The 18,386-nt window shown below is 50.9% G+C and overlaps 1 protein-coding gene across 1 annotated transcript in view; it reads right to left on the minus strand.

Annotated features, from left to right (window-relative positions):
• Positions 1–13,261, minus strand: part of FOXJ2 (forkhead box J2) — a gene marked incomplete at its 5' end in the record, with an annotated part of 51,833 nt that extends 38,572 nt beyond the window's left edge. Inside the window, 1 exon segment of the mRNA XM_073595455.1 lies at positions 12,943–13,261. Coding sequence (XP_073451556.1) covers positions 12,943–13,254 — 312 coding nt within the window.
• Between the last annotated feature and the right edge of the window lie 5,125 nt (positions 13,262–18,386).

An 18,386-nucleotide genomic window follows, 5' to 3' on the forward strand; every position in this document is an offset into this window, starting at 1 on the left:
CATCCCCCACACCATTACACCCCCACCACCAGCCTGAACCGGTGATATCCCATCTCCCACACCATCACACCCCCACCACCAGCCTGAACCAGTGATATCCCATCCCCCACATCATTACACCACCACCACAAGCCTGAACCGGTGATATCCCATCCCCCACACCATTACACCCCCACCACCAGCCTGAACCGGTGATATCCCATCCCCCACACCATTACACCCCCACCACCAGCCTGAACCGGTGATATCCCATCCCCCACACCATTACATGCCCACCACCAGCCTGAACCGGTGATATCCCATCCCCCACACCATTACACCCCCACCACCAGCCTGAACCGGTGATACCCCATCCCCCACACCATTACACCCCCACCACCAGCCTGAACCGGTGATACCCCATCCCCCACACCATTACACCCCCACCACCAGTCTGAACCGGTGATATCCCATCCCCCACACCATTACACCACCACCACCAACCTGAACCGGTGATATCCCATCCCCCACACCATTACAAACCCACCACCAGCCTGAACCAGTGATACCCCATCCCCCACACCATTACACCCCACCACCAGCCTGAACCGGTGATACCCCATCCCCCACACCATTACACCCCCACCACCAGCCTGAACCGGTGATATCCCATCCCCCACACCATTACACCCTCACCACCAGCCTGAACCGGTGATATCCCATCCCCCACACCATTACACCCCCACCACCAGCCTGAACCGGTGATATCCCATCCCCCACACCATTACACCCCCACCACCAGCCTGAACCGGTGATATCCCATCCCCCACACCATTACACCCTCACCACCAGCCTGAACCGGTGATACCCCATCCCCCACACCATTACACCCCCCACCACCAGCCTGAACCGGTGATATCCCATCCCCCACACCATTACACCCCCACCACCAGCCTGAACCGGTGATACCCCATCCCCCACACCATTACACCCCCACCACCAGCCTGAACCGGTGATATCCCATCCCCCACACCATTACACCCCCACCACCAGCCTGAACCGGTGATATCCCATCCCCCACACCATTACACCCCACCACCAGCCTGAACCGGTGATATCCCATCCCCCACACCATTACACCCCCACCACCAGCCTGAACCGGTGATATCCCATCCCCCACACCATTACACCCCCTCTACCAGCCTGAACCGGTGATACCCCATCCCCCACACCATTACACCCCCTCTACCAGCCTGAACCGGTGATACCCCATACCCCACACCATTACACCCCCACCACCAGCCTGAACCGGTGATATCCCATCCCCCACACCATTACACCCCCACCACCAGCCTGAACCGGTGATATCCCATCCCCCACACCATTACACCCCCACCACCAGCCTGAACCGGTGATATCCCATCCCCCACACCATTACACTCCCACCACCAGCCTGAACCGGTGATACCCCATCCCCCACACCATTACACCCCCACCACCAGCCTGAACCGGTGATACCCCATCCCCCACACCATTACACCCCCACCACCAGCCTGAACCGGTGATACCCCATCCCCCACACCATTACACCCCCCACCACCAGCCTGAACCGGTGATATCCCATCCCCCACACCATTACACCCCCCACCACCAGCCTGAACCGGTGATATCCCATCCCCCACACCATTACACCCCCACCACCAGCCTGAACCGGTGATATCCCATCCCCCACACCATTACACCTCCACCACCAGCCTGAACCGGTGATATCCCATCCCCCACACCATTACACCCCCACCACCAGCCTGAACCGGTGATATCCCATCCCCCACACCATTACACCTCCACCACCAGCCTGAACCGGTGATATCCCATCCCCCACACCATTACACCTCCACCACCAGCCTGAACCGGGGATATCCCATCCCCCACACTATTACACCCCCCACCACCAGCCTGAACCGGTGATACCCCATCCCCCACACCATTACACCCCCACCACCAGCCTGAACCGGTGATACCCCATCCCCCACACTATTACACCCCCCACCACCAGCCTGAACCGGTGATATCCCATCCCCCACACCATTACACCCCCACCACCAGCCTGAACCGGTGATACCCCATCCCCCACACCATTACACCCCCACCACCAGCCTGAACCGGTGATACCCCATCCCCCACACCATTACACCCCCACCACCAGCCTGAACCGGTGATATCCCATCCCCCACACTATTACACCCCCCACCACCAGCCTGAACCGGTGATATCCCATCCCCCACACCATTACACCCCCACCACCAGCCTGAACCGGTGATACCCCATCCCCCACACCATTACACCCCCCACCACCAGCCTGAACCGGTGATACCCCATCCCCCACACCATTACACCCCCACCACCAGCCTGAACCGGTGATATCCCATCCCCCACACCATTACACCCCCACCACCAGCCTGAACCGGTGATATCCCATCCCCCACACCATTACACCCCCACCACCAGCCTGAACCGGTGATATCCCATCCCCCACACCATTACACCCCCACCACCAGCCTGAACCGGTGATATCCCATCCCCCACACCATTACACCCCCACCACCAGCCTGAACCGGTGATATCCCATCCCCCACACCATTACACCCCCACCACCAGCCTGAACCAGTGATATCCCATCCCCCACACCATTACACCCCCACCACCAGCCTGAACCGGTGATACCCCATCCCCCACACCATTACACCTCCACCACCAGCCTGAACCGGTGATATCCCATCCCCCACACCATTACACCCCCCACCACCAGCCTGAACCGGTGATATCCCATCCCCCACACCATTACACCCCCACCACCAACCTGAACTGGTGATACCCCATCCCCCACACCATTACACCCCCACCACCAGCCTGAACCGGTGATATCCCATCCCCCACACCATTACACCCCACCACCAGCCTGAACCGGTGATACCCCATCCCCCACACCATTACACCCCCACCACCAGCCTGAACCGGTGATATCCCATCCCCCACACCATTACACCCCCACCACCAGCCTGAACCGGTGATATCCCATCCCCCACACCATTACACCCCCACCACCAGCCTGAACCAGTGATATCCCATCCCCCACACCATTACACCCCCCACCACCAGCCTGAACCGGTGATACCCCATCCCCCACACCATTACACCCCCACCACCAGCCTGAACCGGTGATATCCCATCCCCCACACCATTACACCCCCACCACCAGCCTGTACCAGTGATATCCTATCCCCCACACCATTACACCCCCACCACCAGCCTGAACCGGTGATACCCCATCCCCCACACCATTACACCCCCTCTACCAGCCTGAACCGGTGATATCCCATCCCCCCCACCATTACACCCCCACCACCAGCCTGAACTGGGGATATCCCATCCCCCACACCATTACACCCCCACCACCAGCCTGAACCGGTGATATCCCATCCCCACACCATTACACCCCCACCACCAGCCTGAACCGGTGATATCCCATCCCCCACACCATTACACCCCCACCACCAGCCTGAACCGGTGATATCCCATCCCCCACACCATTACACCCCCACCACCAGCCTGAACCGGTGATATCCCATCCCCCACACCATTACACTCCCACCACCAGCCTGAACCGGTGATACCCCATCCCCCACACCATTACACCCCCACCACCAGCCTGAACCGGTGATACCCCATCCCCCACACTATTACACCCCCCACCACCAGCCTGAACCGGTGATATCCCATCCCCCACACTATTACACCCCCCACCACCAGCCTGAACCGGTGATATCCCATCCCCCACACCATTACACCCCCCACCACCAGCCTGAACCGGTGATATCCCATCCCCCACACCATTACACCCCCACCACCAGTCTGAACCGGTGATATCCCATCCCCCACACCATTACATCCCCACCACCAGCCTGAACCGGTGATATCCCATCCCCCACACCATTACACCCCACCACCAGCCTGAACCGGTGATACCCCATCCCCCACACCATGACACCCCCACCACCAGCCTGAACCGGTGATACTCCATCCCCCCACACCATTACACCCCCACCACCAGCCTGAACCGGTGATATCCCATCCCCCACACCATTACACCCCCACCACCAGCCTGAACCGGTGATAACCCATCCCCCACACCATTACACCCCCACCACCAGCCTGAACCGGTGATATCCCATCCCCCACACCATTACACCCCCACCACCAGCCTGAACCGGTGATATCCCATCCCCCACACCATTACACCCCCACCACCAGCCTGAACCGGTGATAACCCATCCCCCACACCATTACACCCCCACCACCAGCCTGAACCGGTGATAACCCATCCCCCACACCATTACACCCCCACCACCAGCCTGAACCGGTGATATCCCATCCCCCACACCATTACACCCCCACCACCAGCCTGAACCAGTGATATCCCATCCCCCACACCATTACACCCCCACCACCAGCCTGAACCGGTGATATCCCATCCCCCACACCATTACACCCCCACCACCAGCCTGAACCGGTGATATCCCATCCCCCCCACCATTACACCCCCACCCCCAGCCTGAACCGGTGATATCCCATCCCCCACACCATTACACCCCCACCACCAGCCTGAACCGGTGATACCCCATCCCCCACACCATTACACCCCCACCACCAGCCTGAACCGGTGATACCCCATCCCCCACACCATTACACCCCCACCACCAGCCTGAACCGGTGATATCCCATCCCCCACACCATTACACCCCCACCACCAGGCTGAACCGGTGATACAAGGCAGGATGGATCCATGCGCCAAATTCTGACCCCACCATCTGAATGTTGGAGCTGAAATCCAGACTCATCAGACCAGGCAACGTTTTTCCAATCTTCTGTTGTCCAATTTTGGTGATCCTGTGTGAATTGTAGCCTCAGTTTCCTGTTCTTAGCTGACAGGAGTGGCACCCGGTGTGGTCTTCTGCTGTTGTAGCCCATCTGCTTCAAGGTTGGATGTATTGTTCGTTCAGAGATGGTATTCTGCATACCTTGGGTGTAACGAGAGGTTATTTGAGTTACTGTTGTCTTTCTGTCATCTGGAACCAGTCTGCCCATTCTCCTCTGACCTCAACAAGGCATTTTCCTCCACACAACTGCCGCTCACTGGATATTTTCTCTTTTTCCCACCATTCTCTGTAAACCCTGAGAGACGGTTGTGTGTGAAAATCCCAGAAATACTCAGACCTGCCCGTCTGCCACCAACAAACACGCCACGTTCAAAGTCACCCAGATCCCCTTTCTTCCCCCCATTCTGTTTGAACTTCAGCAAGTCATCTTCACCACGTCTAGATGCCTAAATGAATTGGGTTGCTGCCGTGTGATTGGCCGATTAGCAATTTGTGTTACCGAGCAACTGAACAGAAGTACCTAATAAAGTGGCCGGTGAGGGTATATATACAGTATATGGTATGTGTTGAATTCTATGGGAAAGTGGAGGGGACTAGAAGTCACATCAACAATCAGTGCCGGGAGAAGAGAAGGATCTGTCCTGTAATCTCCGGCTCACTCCATCAATCTCACCCAACCTCCACATCAGCGTCCATAACGTCCATGTAGATGCCTTCAGAGGAGTGCAGTAGGATGACTATCAACTTTTTGGTCTCTTGAACCCGAATTTTTTCTACATTAGGGTTCAAACAACCGTCCAACCAGCAGATGCCGAGCCCCATTCACATGACATTGAACCCAACCGATGGAATATGTCGATACATTGAAGCCTTTACATGGAATTTGGACAATACGATATTCATAGGTTGTCTGACTGCAATAGAGAACGTGCCCCAAATCAGCCCTTCTCAATCAGGGTTCCTTGAGCTGTGACTGACTGACCTTCCATACGATGATATGGTCATCGGCATTAAACCTCCCCCCCTCCCCAAAATAAAGCTAGAACCTCCCAAAATTGAATCTTGTGATTCAAGAGACCAAGAAGGTGATGAGTTGTCCTACTGCACTCCTCTGAAGGCATCTACATGGGCGTTATGGACACTGATGTGGAGGTTCCCTTTTGCTGCAACCTCTCTCTTCAGCTTCCATCAGACTAGGATCATCAATCATTGTGCTCCCCCCTTCCTCCTCTGTGAGAGGAAAGGGAGGGCTCTCCGATGTAAACAGTAGCACTGTTTACATTTGTGACCACTGTGATTGGCCATCAAAGGGAACAGGCACAGAGCCACTCTAAATGGCTCTGTGTGTTTTCCTTAGGCTATACAGTGCTCAGCATAAATGAGTACACCCCCAACAGATTTGTTAGAAAACCTTTCCTTTTCAGAATGAACATTTTCTATTGGACACGATACTACAAAATCCTCCCACAAACGCGGGTCCATTGATTGCAACCAAGATTTGTTTATTTGCACACACAAAAAAAAAAAAAAAAAAAGTATTTTTCCTAACAAATTCATTCAAGACCATGTTGTAAAAATGAATACACAGACATCCCAAGTCTCCCGCGACTCACGGGAGTCTCCCGCATTTGACAGCGGGCTCACGGAACACCCCCCCCCCCCGCGAGTGCGGCACGATCTCCCGAATAACAACAAAAACATCCACAAAAATGCATTTAAAAAAAGTTATAAATTGTTTTGCGGTTTAATGAGTGAAATAAATATTTGATCCCTTATCAATCAGCAGGATTTCTGGCTCCCAGGTGTCTTCTCTACAGATAACGAGCTGAGATTAGGAGCACTCTCTCAAAGGGAGTGCTCCTAATCTCAGCTTGTTACCTGTATAAAAGACACCTGTCCACAAAATCAGATTCCAATCTCTCCACCATGGCCAAGGCCAAAGAGCTGTCCAAGGATGTCGGGGACAAGATTGTAGATCTACACAAGGCTGGAATGGGCTTCAAGACCATCACCAAGCAGCTTGGTGAGAGGGTGACAACAGTTGGTGAGATTATTCTCAAATGGAAGAAACACAAAATAACGATCGATCTCCCTCGGTCTGGGGCTCCATACAAGATCTCACCTCGTGGAGGTTCAATGATCATGAGAACGGTGAGGAATCAGCCCAGAACTACACGGGAGAATCTTGTCAATGATCTCAGCTGGGACCATAGTCACCAAGAAAACAATCGGTAACACACTACACCGTGAAGGACTGAAATCCTGCAGCCCCCGCAAGGTCCCCCTGATCAAGAAATCACATGTACAGGTCCGTCTGAAGATTACTATTGAATATCGAATGATTCCGAGGAGAACTGGGGGAAAGTGTTGTGGTCAGAGGAGACCAAAATCCAGCTCTTTGGCATCAACTCAACTCGCCGTGTTTGGAGGAGGAGGAATGCTGCCTATGACCCCAAGAACACCATCCCCCACCATCATACATGGAGGTCCTATGACCCCAAGAACACCATCCCCCACCGTCATACATGGAGGTCCTATGACCCCAAGAACACCATCCCCCACCGTCATACATGGAGGTCCTATGACCCCAAGAACACCATCCCCCACCGTCATACATGGAGGTCCTATGACCCCAAGAACACCATCCCCCACCGTCATACATGGAGGTCCTATGACTCCAAGAACACCATCCCCCACCGTCATACATGGAGGTCCTATGACTCCAAGAACACCATCCCCCACTGTCATACATGGAGGTCCTATGACCCCAAGAACACCATCCCCCACCGTCATACATGGAGGACCTATGACCCCAAGAACACCATCCCCCACCGTCATACATGGAGGACCTATGACCCCAAGAACACCATCCCCCACCGTCATACATGGAGGTCCTATGACCCCAAGAACACCATCCCCCACCATCATACATGGAGGTCCTATGACCCCAAGAACACCATCCCCCACTGTCATACATGGAGGTCCTATGACCCCAAGAACACCATCCCCCACTGTCATACATGGAGGTCCTATGACCCCAAGAACACCATCCCCCACCGTCATACATGGAGGACCTATGACCCCAAGAACACCATCCCCCACCGTCATACATGGAGGACCTATGACCCCAAGAACACCATCCCCCACCGTCATACATGGAGGTCCTATGACCCCAAGAACACCATCCCCCACCGTCATACATGGAGGTCCTATGACCCCAAGAACACCATCCCCCACTGTCATACATGGAGGTCGTATGACCCCAAGAATACCATCCCCCACTGTCATACATGGAGGTCCTATGACCCCAAGAACACCATCCCCCACTGTCATACATGGAGGTCGTATGACCCCAAGAACACCATCCCCCACCGTCATACATGGAGGTCCTATGACCCCAAGAACACCATCCCCCACCGTCATACATGGAGGTGGAAACAATATGCTTTGGGGGTGTTTTTCTGCTATGGGGACAGGACAACTTCACCACATCAAAGGGATGATGGACGGAGCCCATGTACCATCAAATCTTGGGTGAGAACCTCCTTCCCTCAGCCAGGGCATTGAAAATGGGTGGTGGATGGGTATTCCAGCATGACCATGACCCAAAACACACGGCCAAGGCAACAAAGGAGTGACTCAAGAAGAAGCACATTAAGGTCCTGGAGTGGCCTAGCCAGTCTCCAGACCTTAATCCTATAGAAAATATGTGGAGGGGGCTGAAGGTTCTGAGTTACCAAACGTCTGCCTGGAAACCTTAATGACTTGGAGAGGATCTGCAAAGAGGTCAAAATCCCTCCTGAGATGTGTGCAAACCTGGAGGCCAACTCCAAGAAACGTCTGACCTCTGTGATCACCAACAAGGGTTTCTCCACCAACTACTAAGTCATCCTTGGACAGCTCTTTGGTGTTGGTCATGGTGGAGAGATTGGAATCTGATTGATTCTGTGGACAGGTGTCTTTTATACAGGTAACAAGCTGAGATTAGGGGCACTCCCTTTAAGAGAGCACGCCTAATCTCAGCTTGTTACCTGTATAGAAGACACCTGGGAGCCAGAAATCTTGCTGATTGATCGGGGATCAAATACTTATTTTAGTCATTAAAATGCAAATCAATTTATAACTTTTTTTAAATTTTTTTTTTGTTATTATTCTGTCTCTCACTGTTAAAATAAACCGACCATTAAAATTATAGACGGACCGTTTCTTTGTCAGTGAGGCAAATCTACAAAATCAGCAGCCGATCGAATACTTTTTTTCCCTCACAGTGAGTTATATTATTCACTTTACTTTCATGTAAAGAGCTAAACAAATGTTCTAGAAGACTCCGTTTTGTCAAACTTTTCCTAAAGGGGTGTGCTAATTTATGTTGAGCGCTGTACAATGTACAAATGACAGCAGAGTGATGGGCATCGCGTGCCCAAAATTAACCACAGGGACGTTTATAAACGGCGCCCCCTACTTCCCATTTTGCTACAACAGCCAGTCAGAAGGTTGGTTGACCGCTTAAGGAAGCGCCCCACGTTCATATACTGCGGCAGGGAGGCCCATAAGCGCAAAATCACATACCTGCGCGCGATTTCCTCTTCTGGGTCTGGGGGGCGTGCATGCGACACGCTCCCGCTGTGACTGGACACAGCGGGAGCCAATCAGAGGGGTCCGGCAGACTCGATGTTCACCGGGACCCGCCGATCGTTCCCGAGGCAGACTGAACGGTGGTGTGTCTATGTAAACAAGGCAGATCGCCGTTCTGTGACAGGAGAAGACAGAGATCTTTTGTTTCTGCTAGGCAGGAACACGGATCTCTGTCTTCTTACAGTACAAGCACCTCCCCCACACACAGTTAGAAAGCGCCCCCTAGGGACACATTTAACCCTTTTGATCGCCCCTGATGTTAACCCCCTTCCCTGCCGGCATCATTAGTACAGTGACGTAATGTCGCAGTCCCGCTATAAGTCGCTGATCACCGCCATAGCTAGTTTAACCACTTGCCAACCAGCCGCTGCAATGGCACGGCTGGGAGAAACAACGTTATGTTACGTCGCTTTGCCCTGTGGCCACTAGGGGGGCACGCACATGCCCGCTGCTCACCCCCAGGGCTGATGCGAGTGCCCGGCGGGCGCGATGACCGCCGGGCTCCCGCGATCGCTCGTGTCCCACCGAGAACCGGGATCTGTGTGTAAACATCCCGGTTCTCTGAGGGAAGGAGAGACAGATCGTGTGTTCATACAAAGTATGAACAGCGATCTGTCATCTCCTCTAGACAGTCCCTTCCCCCCCATCAGTTAGAGCACATCCAGGGAACACATTTAACCCCTTGATCGCCCCCCTAGTGTTAACTCCTTCCCTGCCAGTGACATTTTCACAGTAATCACTGCATTTTTATAGCTCTGATCGCTGTATAAATGTCAATGGTCCCAAAAATGTGTCAAAAGTGTCCGATGTGTCCGCCATAATGTCGCAGTCCCGATAAAAATCGCAGATCGCCGCCATTACTAATAAAAAAAATTAATAATAAAAATGCCATATATATAGCCCCTATTTTGTAGACGCTATAACTTTTGCGCAAACCAATCAATATACACTTATTGGGATTTTTATTACCAAAAATATGTAGAAGAATACGTATCGGCCTAAACTGAAGAAGAAATTAGCTTTTTTTTTAAAAAAAAAAAAAAGGGGGATATTTATTATAGCAAAAAGTAAAAAATATTGTGTTTTTTTTCAAAATTGTAGCTCTTTTTTTGTTTATAGCACAAAACATAAAACCGCAGAGGTGATCAAATACCACCAAAAGAAAGCTCTATTCGTGGGAAAAAAAGGACGTCAATTTTGTTTGTGTACAGCGTCGCACGACCGCGCAATTGTCAGTTGAAGAGACGCAGTGCCGAATCGCAAAAAATGGCCTGGTCATTCAGCAGCCAAATCTTTTGGGGCTGAAGCGGTTAAAAAAAAAAAAAAATGAATACAAATTCCATAAATCTATTCCATAGTTTGTAGACGCGATAACTTTTGCGCAAACCAATCAAGAGACGCTTATTGTTTTTCTTTTCTTACCAAAAATAGGTAGCAGAATACAGATCGGCCTAAATTGATGAAGAAATTAGAATTTTTTTAATTAGATATTTTATAGCAGAATTTAAAAAAAATGTTTTTTATTTTGAAAATTGTCGCTCTTTTTTTGTTTATAGCGCAAAAAATTATAAAACGCAAAAGGTGACCAAATACCACCAAAAGAAAGCTCTATTTGTGGGGGGGGGGACATAAATGTTATTTGGGAACAGCGTCGCACGATTGCGCAATTGTCAGTTAAAGTAAGGCAATGCCGAATCACAAAAAAAAAAAAAAAATCGCTTGATCAAGAAGGAGGGGTAAAACCTTCCGGGGCTGAAGTGGTGAAAGCAGAACTATAGGAAAAACTTTTTTTTTTTTTTTTTCCATTTTGGATAGAGTAATGTGTGTCCCATCTGCATCTCCCTCCACTTCCTGTCCCCATAGCCAAACAGGAAGTGAGAAGAAAATCCCTGTAAATTAAGAGAATTTCTTGGGGACAGCTGCCTGCCTTGTCAATGACAGTTGCCTGCCTTGTAAAAGACAGTTGCCTGCCTTGTCAATGACAGCTGCCTTACTTGTAAAAGACAGTTGCCTGCCTTGTCAATGACAGTTGCCTGCCTTGTCAATGACAGTTGCCTGCCTTGTCAATGACAGTTGCCTGCCTTGTCAATGACAGTTGCCTGCCTTGTCAATGACAGTTGCCTGCCTTGTCAATGACAGCTGCCTGCCTTGTCAATGACAGCTGCCTGCCTTGTCAATGACAGTTGCCTGCCTTGTCAATAACAGTTGCCTGCCTTGTCAATAACAGTTGCCTGCCTTGTCAATGACAGTTGCCTGCCTTGTAAAAGACAGCTGCCTGCCTTGTCATTGACAGCTGCCTGCCTTGTCATTGACAGTTGCCTGCCTTGTCATTGACAGTTGCCTGCCTTGTCAATGACAGTTGCCTGCCTTGTCAATGACAGTTGCCTGCCTTGTCAATGACAGTTGCCTGCCTTGTCAATGACAGTTGCCTGCCTTGTCAATGACAGCTGCCTGCCTTGTCAATGACAGTTGCCTGCCTTGTCAATGACAGTTGCCTGCCTTGTCAATGACAGTTGCTTGCCTTGTCAATGACAGTTGCCTGCCTTGTCAATGACAGTTGCCTGCCTTGTCAATGACAGCTGCCTGCCTTGTCAATGACAGCTGCCTGCCTTGTCAATGACAGCTGCCTGCCTTGTAAAAGACAGCTGCCTGCCTTGTCAATGACAGCTGCCTGCCTTGTCAATGACAGCTGCCTGCCTTGTCAATGACAGCCGCCTGCCTTGTCAATGACAGCCGCCTGCCTTGTCAATGACAGTTGCCTGCCTTGTAAAAGACAGCTGCCTGCCTTGTCAATGACAGTTGCCTGCCTTGTCAATGACAGTTGCTTGCCTTGTCAATGACAGTTGCTTGCCTTGTCAATGACAGTTGCCTGCCTTGTCAATGACAGTTGCCTGCCTTGTCAATGACAGCTGCCTGCCTTGTCAATGACAGCTGCCTGCCTTGTAAAAGACAGTTGCCTGCCTTGTCAATGACAGTTGCCCTTGTCAATGACAGCTGCCTGCCTTGTCAATGACAGTTGCCTGCCTTGTCAATAACAGTTGCCTGCCTTGTCAATGACAGTTGCCTGCCTTGTCAATGACAGCTGCCTGCCTTGTCAATGACAGTTGCCTGCCTTGTCAATGACAGTTGCCTGCCTTGTCAATGACAGTTGCCTGCCTGCTACGCTGACTGTTCATTGAAGTCAGGGACCTGGAAAAAGTCAGAGAAAAGTCAGAGAAAAGTCAGAGGTCGATGACTCCAAGAAGTGAAGCACACGGATCCACATGGCAGCCAGGAAACCGGCATTTTCAGAAGGCGGCGGCGGCGGTCCGCCTCATTTCTCTGCTGACCGATTTCCCTTTCGGTGGTGTAGATTTCATACATTATAGAGATAGCGTCACGTCGGCCTTACCTTCCATCCCACCCCGGCGTTGCGGTAATACGGGAAGTTGTCACAGATCCAGCGGTAGATCTCGCTGAGGGTCATTCGCCTGGCGGGGGCGGAGTTTATGGCGTACTGGATCAGATTGGCGTAACTATAAGGCGGTTTCCCATCGCGGTGGGCAGCTGCTTCCTCCTTGGTCAGCATGGCGTTGGAGTCGGTGGGGGACCCGGGTCCTTTCCGCCCCCCGGTGCCTTGCTGGGACCCCTTCATGGCGGCCTGGATGGTCAGCTGCGGGAGCCAATCAATGGAGGTCAGGCTACTGCCCAGGTCTGACGCCATCTTCAGGCTGCGGGGAGAAAACACAGGCTTAGTGCTGATCCCCCAAAGATCTCATTTATGTTCTTCCTGTTATTATGTATCAATTCTATTATTATAATACCAGATATGGCAGACAGTATACAGGGAAATAATCGTACAGAGACCCATAGCAACTGACTGCTGAATTCTGATTGGTTGTTCGTGATAGATACACTTTTATAGTCGAGAAATAATTCAGAGTTGGCAGGACCATAATATACATATATATACACAGTGCAGGGGTCAGGAGGAAGTAATGCAGTCTCTGATCATCTCCTGTACTATGTCTGCAGTCTCTGATCATCTCCTGTACTATGTCTGCAGTCTCTGATCATCTCCTGTATTAGGTCTGCAGTCTCTGATCATCTCCTGTATTATGTCTGCAGTCTCTGATCATCTCCTGTACTATGTCTGCAGTCTCTGATTATCTCCTGTATTATGTCTGCAGTCTCTGATCATCTCCTGTATTATGTCTGCAGTCTCTGATCATCTCCTGTACTATGTCTGCAGTCTCTGATCATCTCCTGTATTATGTCTGCAGTCTCTGATCATCTCCTGTACCATGTCTGCAGTCTCTGATCATCTCCTGTACTATGTCTGCAGTCTCTGATCATCTCCTGTATTATGTCTGCAGTCTCTGATCATCTCCTGTACTATGTCTGCAGTCTCTGACCATCTCCTGTACTATGTCTGCAGTCTCTGATCATCTCCTGTATTATGTCTGCAGTCTCTGATCATCTCCTGTATTATGTCTGCAGTCTCTGATCATCTCCTGTATTATGTCTGCAGTCTCTGATCATCTCCTGTATTATGTCTGCAGTCTCTGATCATCTCCTGTATTATGTCTGCAGTCTCTGATCATCTCCTGTATTATGTCTGCAGTCTCTGATCATCTCCTGTATTATGTCTGCAGTCTCTGATCATCTCCTGTATTATGTCTGCAGTCTCTGATCATCTCCTGTATTATGTCTGCAGTCTCTGATCATCTCCTGTACTATGTCTGCAGTCTCTGATCATCTCTTGTATTATGTCTGCAGTCTCTGATCATCTCCTGTACTATGTCTGCAGTCTCTGATCATCTCCTGTACTATGTCTGCAGTCTCTGATCATCTCCTGTACTATGTCTGCAGTCTCTGATCATCTCCTGTACTATGTCTGCAGTCTCTGATCATCTCTTGTATTATGTCTGCAGTCTCTGATCATCTCCTGTACTATGTCTGCAGTCTCTGATCATCTCCTGTACTATGTCTGCAGCCTCTGATCATCTCCTGTACTATGTCTGCAGCCTCTGATCATCTCCTGTACTATGTCTGCAGTCTCTGATCATCTCCTGTACTATGTCTGCAGTCTCTGATCATCTCCTGTACTATGTCTGCAGTCTCTGATCATCTCCTGTATTATGTCTGCAGTCTCTGATCATCTCCTGTACTATGTCTGCAGTCTCTGATCATCTCTTGTATTATGTCTGCAGTCTCTGATCATCTCCTGTACTATGTCTGCAGTCTCTGATCATCTCCTGTATTATGTCTGCAGTCTCTGATCATCTCTTGTATTATGTCTGCAGTCTCTGATCATCTCCTGTACTATGTCTGCAGTCTCTGATCATCTCCTGTACTATGTCTGCAGTCTCTGATCATCTCTTGTACTATGTCTGCAGTCTCTGATCATCTCCTGTATTATGTCTGCAGTCTCTGATCATCTCCTGTATTATGTCTGCAGTCTCTGATCATCTCCTGTACTATGTCTGCAGTCTCTGACCATCTCCTGTATTATGTCTGCAGTCTCTGATCATCTCCTGTATTATGTCTGCAGTCTCTGATCATCTCCTGTACTATGTCTGCAGTCTCTGATCATCTCCTGTACTATGTCTGCAGTCTCTGATCATCTCCTGTACTATGTCTGCAGTCTCTGATCATCTCCTGTATTATGTCTGCAGTCTCTGACCATCTCCTGTATCATGTCTGCAGTCTCTGATCATCTCCTGTACTATGTCTGCAGTCTCTGATCATCTCATGTACTATGTCTGCAGTCTCTGATCATCTCCTGTACTATGTCTGCAGTCTCTGATCATCTCCTGTATCATGTCTGCAGTCTCTGATCATCTCCTGTATTATGTCTGCAGTCTCTGATCATCTCCTGTACTATGTCTGCAGTCTCTGATCATCTCCTGTACTATGTCTGCAGTCTCTGATCATCTCCTGTACTATGTCTGCAGTCTCTGATCATCTCCTGTACTATGTCTGCAGTCTCTGATCATCTCCTGTACTATGTCTGCAATGCACTGTGGACAGGCGGCCTGTACTGGTACGTCGCTCTGCCTACATCCGCTATGATTGTACACAGCGGGAGTCTGTCAGCAGGTCTCAGCCAATGACTCATGGCCCGGACTTGCTGATTGGCTAAGTGTCTAATCACAGCCCAAAGCTCTGTGTTCACAAATAACACAGAGCTCTGTACAGGGGGAACCATCTTTCTGTTTCTCATCCCTGCAAAGCACACATTACACATAGTTAGGCACACATTTAACCCTTTGATCGCCCCGAGATGTTAACCCCCTTCCAGCCAGTGCCATTAGTACAGTGACAGTGTATAGTATTATCACTGAACACGATGTAAACACATTTGTGGGTATCGGCATTCCTTTCCTCACACTGACAGCATGAGGAGAGGAGAGCCGAAAAAAGGCAAGTGTAAAATGGACATCTACACTGATAATAATCAGTGCTCATCAGTGTCACCTATCAGTGTCCATCAGTGCAGCCTGGTCAGTGCCGCTCCATTACTGCAGACTCAACAGTGCCCATCATTGCAGCCCCATTAGTTCCCATCAGAGCACATTAGTGGCCATCAGTGCAATCATATCAGTGCCCGTCAGAGCAATCATGTCAGTGCCCGTCAGAGCAATCATGTCAGTGCCCGTCAGAGCAATCATGTCAGTGCCCGTCAGAGCAATCATATCAGTGCCCGTCAGAGCAATCATATCAGTGCCCGTCAGTGCAACCATATCAGTGCCCGTCAGAGCAACCATATCAGTGCCCGTCAGTGCAGTCACATTAGTTCCCGTCAGAGCAACTATATCAGTGCCCGTCAGTGCAATCATATCAGTGCCCGTCAGAGCAATCATATCAGTGCCCGTCAGTGCAATCATATCAGTGCCCGTCAGAGCAACTATATCAGTGCCCGTCAGTGCAATCATATCAGTGCCCGTCAGTGCAGTCACATTAGTTCCCGTCAGAGCACATTAGTGGCCATCAGTGCAACCATATCAGTGCCCGTCAGAGCAACTATATCAGTGCCCGTCAGTGCATTAATATCAGTGCCCGTCAGAGCAACCATATCAGTGCCCGTCAGAGCAATCATATCAGTGCCCGTCAGTGCAATCATATCAGTGCCCGTCAGTGCAACCATATCAGTGCCTGTCAGTGCCCGTCAGTGCAATCATGTCAGTGCCCGTCAGTGCAATCATGTCAGTGCCCGTCAGAGCAACCATGTCAGTGCCCGTCAGAGCAACCATATCAGTGCCCGTCAGTGCAACCATATCAGTGCCCGTCAGTGCAACCATATCAGTGCCTGTTCAGTGCCCGTCAGTGCAACCATGTCAGTGCCCGTCAGAGCAACCATATCAGTGCCCGTCAGTGCAACCATATCAGTGCCCGTCAGTGCAACCATATCAGTGCCTGTCAGTGCAATCATATCAGTGCCCGTCAGAGCAACCATATCAGTGCCCGTCAGAGCAATCATATCAGTGCCCGTCAGTGCAACCATATCAGTGCCTGTCAGTGCCCGTCAGTGCAACCATATCAGTGCCCGTCAGTGCAACCATATCAGTGCCCGTCAGTGCAACCATATCAGTGCCCGTCAGTGCAATCATATCAGTGCCCGTCAGTGCAACCATATCAGTGCCCGTCAGAGCAACCATATCAGTGCCCGTCAGTGCAACCATATCAGTGCCCGTCAGAGCAACCATATCAGTGCCCGTCAGTGCAACCATATCAGTGCCTGTCAGTGCCCGTCAGAGCAACCATATCAGTGCCCGTCAGTGCAACCATATCAGTGCCCGTCAGTGCAACCATATCAGTGCCTGTCAGTGCAACCATATCAGTGCCCGTCAGAGCAACCATATCAGTGCCCGTCAGTGCAATCATATCAGTGCCCGTCAGTGCAACCATATCAGTGCCTGTCAGTGCCCGTCAGAGCAACCATATCAGTGCCCGTCAGTGCAACCATATCAGTGCCTGTCAGTGCAACCATATCAGTGCCCGTCAGTGCAATCATATCAGTGCCCATCATTGCAGCCACATTAGTTCCCATCAGAGCACATTAGTGGCCGTCAGTGCAACCATATCAGTGCCCGTCAGTGCAATCATGTCAGTGCCCGTCAGAGCAACCATATCAGTGCCCATCAGTGCAATCATATCAGTGCCCGTCAGAGCAATCATGTCAGTGCCCGTCAGAGCAATCATATAAGCGCCCGTCAGAGCAACCATGTCAGTGCCCTTCAGAGCAATCATGTCAGTGCCCGTCAGAGCAATCATATAAGCGCCCGTCAGAGCAATCATATCAGTGCCCGTCAGTGCAATCATATCAGTGCCCGTCAGTCAGTGCAATCATATCAGTGCCCGTCAGAGCAATCATATCAGTGCCCGTCAGAGCAATCATATCAGTGCCCGTCAGTGCAATCATATCAGTGCCCGTCAGAGCAACTATATCAGTGCCCGTCAGTGCAATCATATCAGTGCCCGTCAGTGCAGTCACATTAGTTCCCGTCAGAGCACATTAGTGGCCATCAGTGCAACCATATCAGTGCCCGTCAGAGCAACTATATCAGTGCCCGTCAGTGCATTAATATCAGTGCCCGTCAGAGCAACCATATCAGTGCCCGTCAGAGCAATCATATCAGTGCCCGTCAGTGCAATCATATCAGTGCCCGTCAGTGCAACCATATCAGTGCCTGTCAGTGCCCGTCAGTGCAATCATGTCAGTGCCCGTCAGTGCAATCATGTCAGTGCCCGTCAGAGCAACCATGTCAGTGCCCGTCAGAGCAACCATATCAGTGCCCGTCAGTGCAACCATATCAGTGCCCGTCAGTGCAACCATATCAGTGCCTGTCAGTG

Source organism: Aquarana catesbeiana, linkage group LG08 (assembly GCF_042186555.1).
Source record: "Aquarana catesbeiana isolate 2022-GZ linkage group LG08, ASM4218655v1, whole genome shotgun sequence".
Classification (NCBI taxonomy): domain Eukaryota; kingdom Metazoa; phylum Chordata; class Amphibia; order Anura; family Ranidae; genus Aquarana; species Aquarana catesbeiana.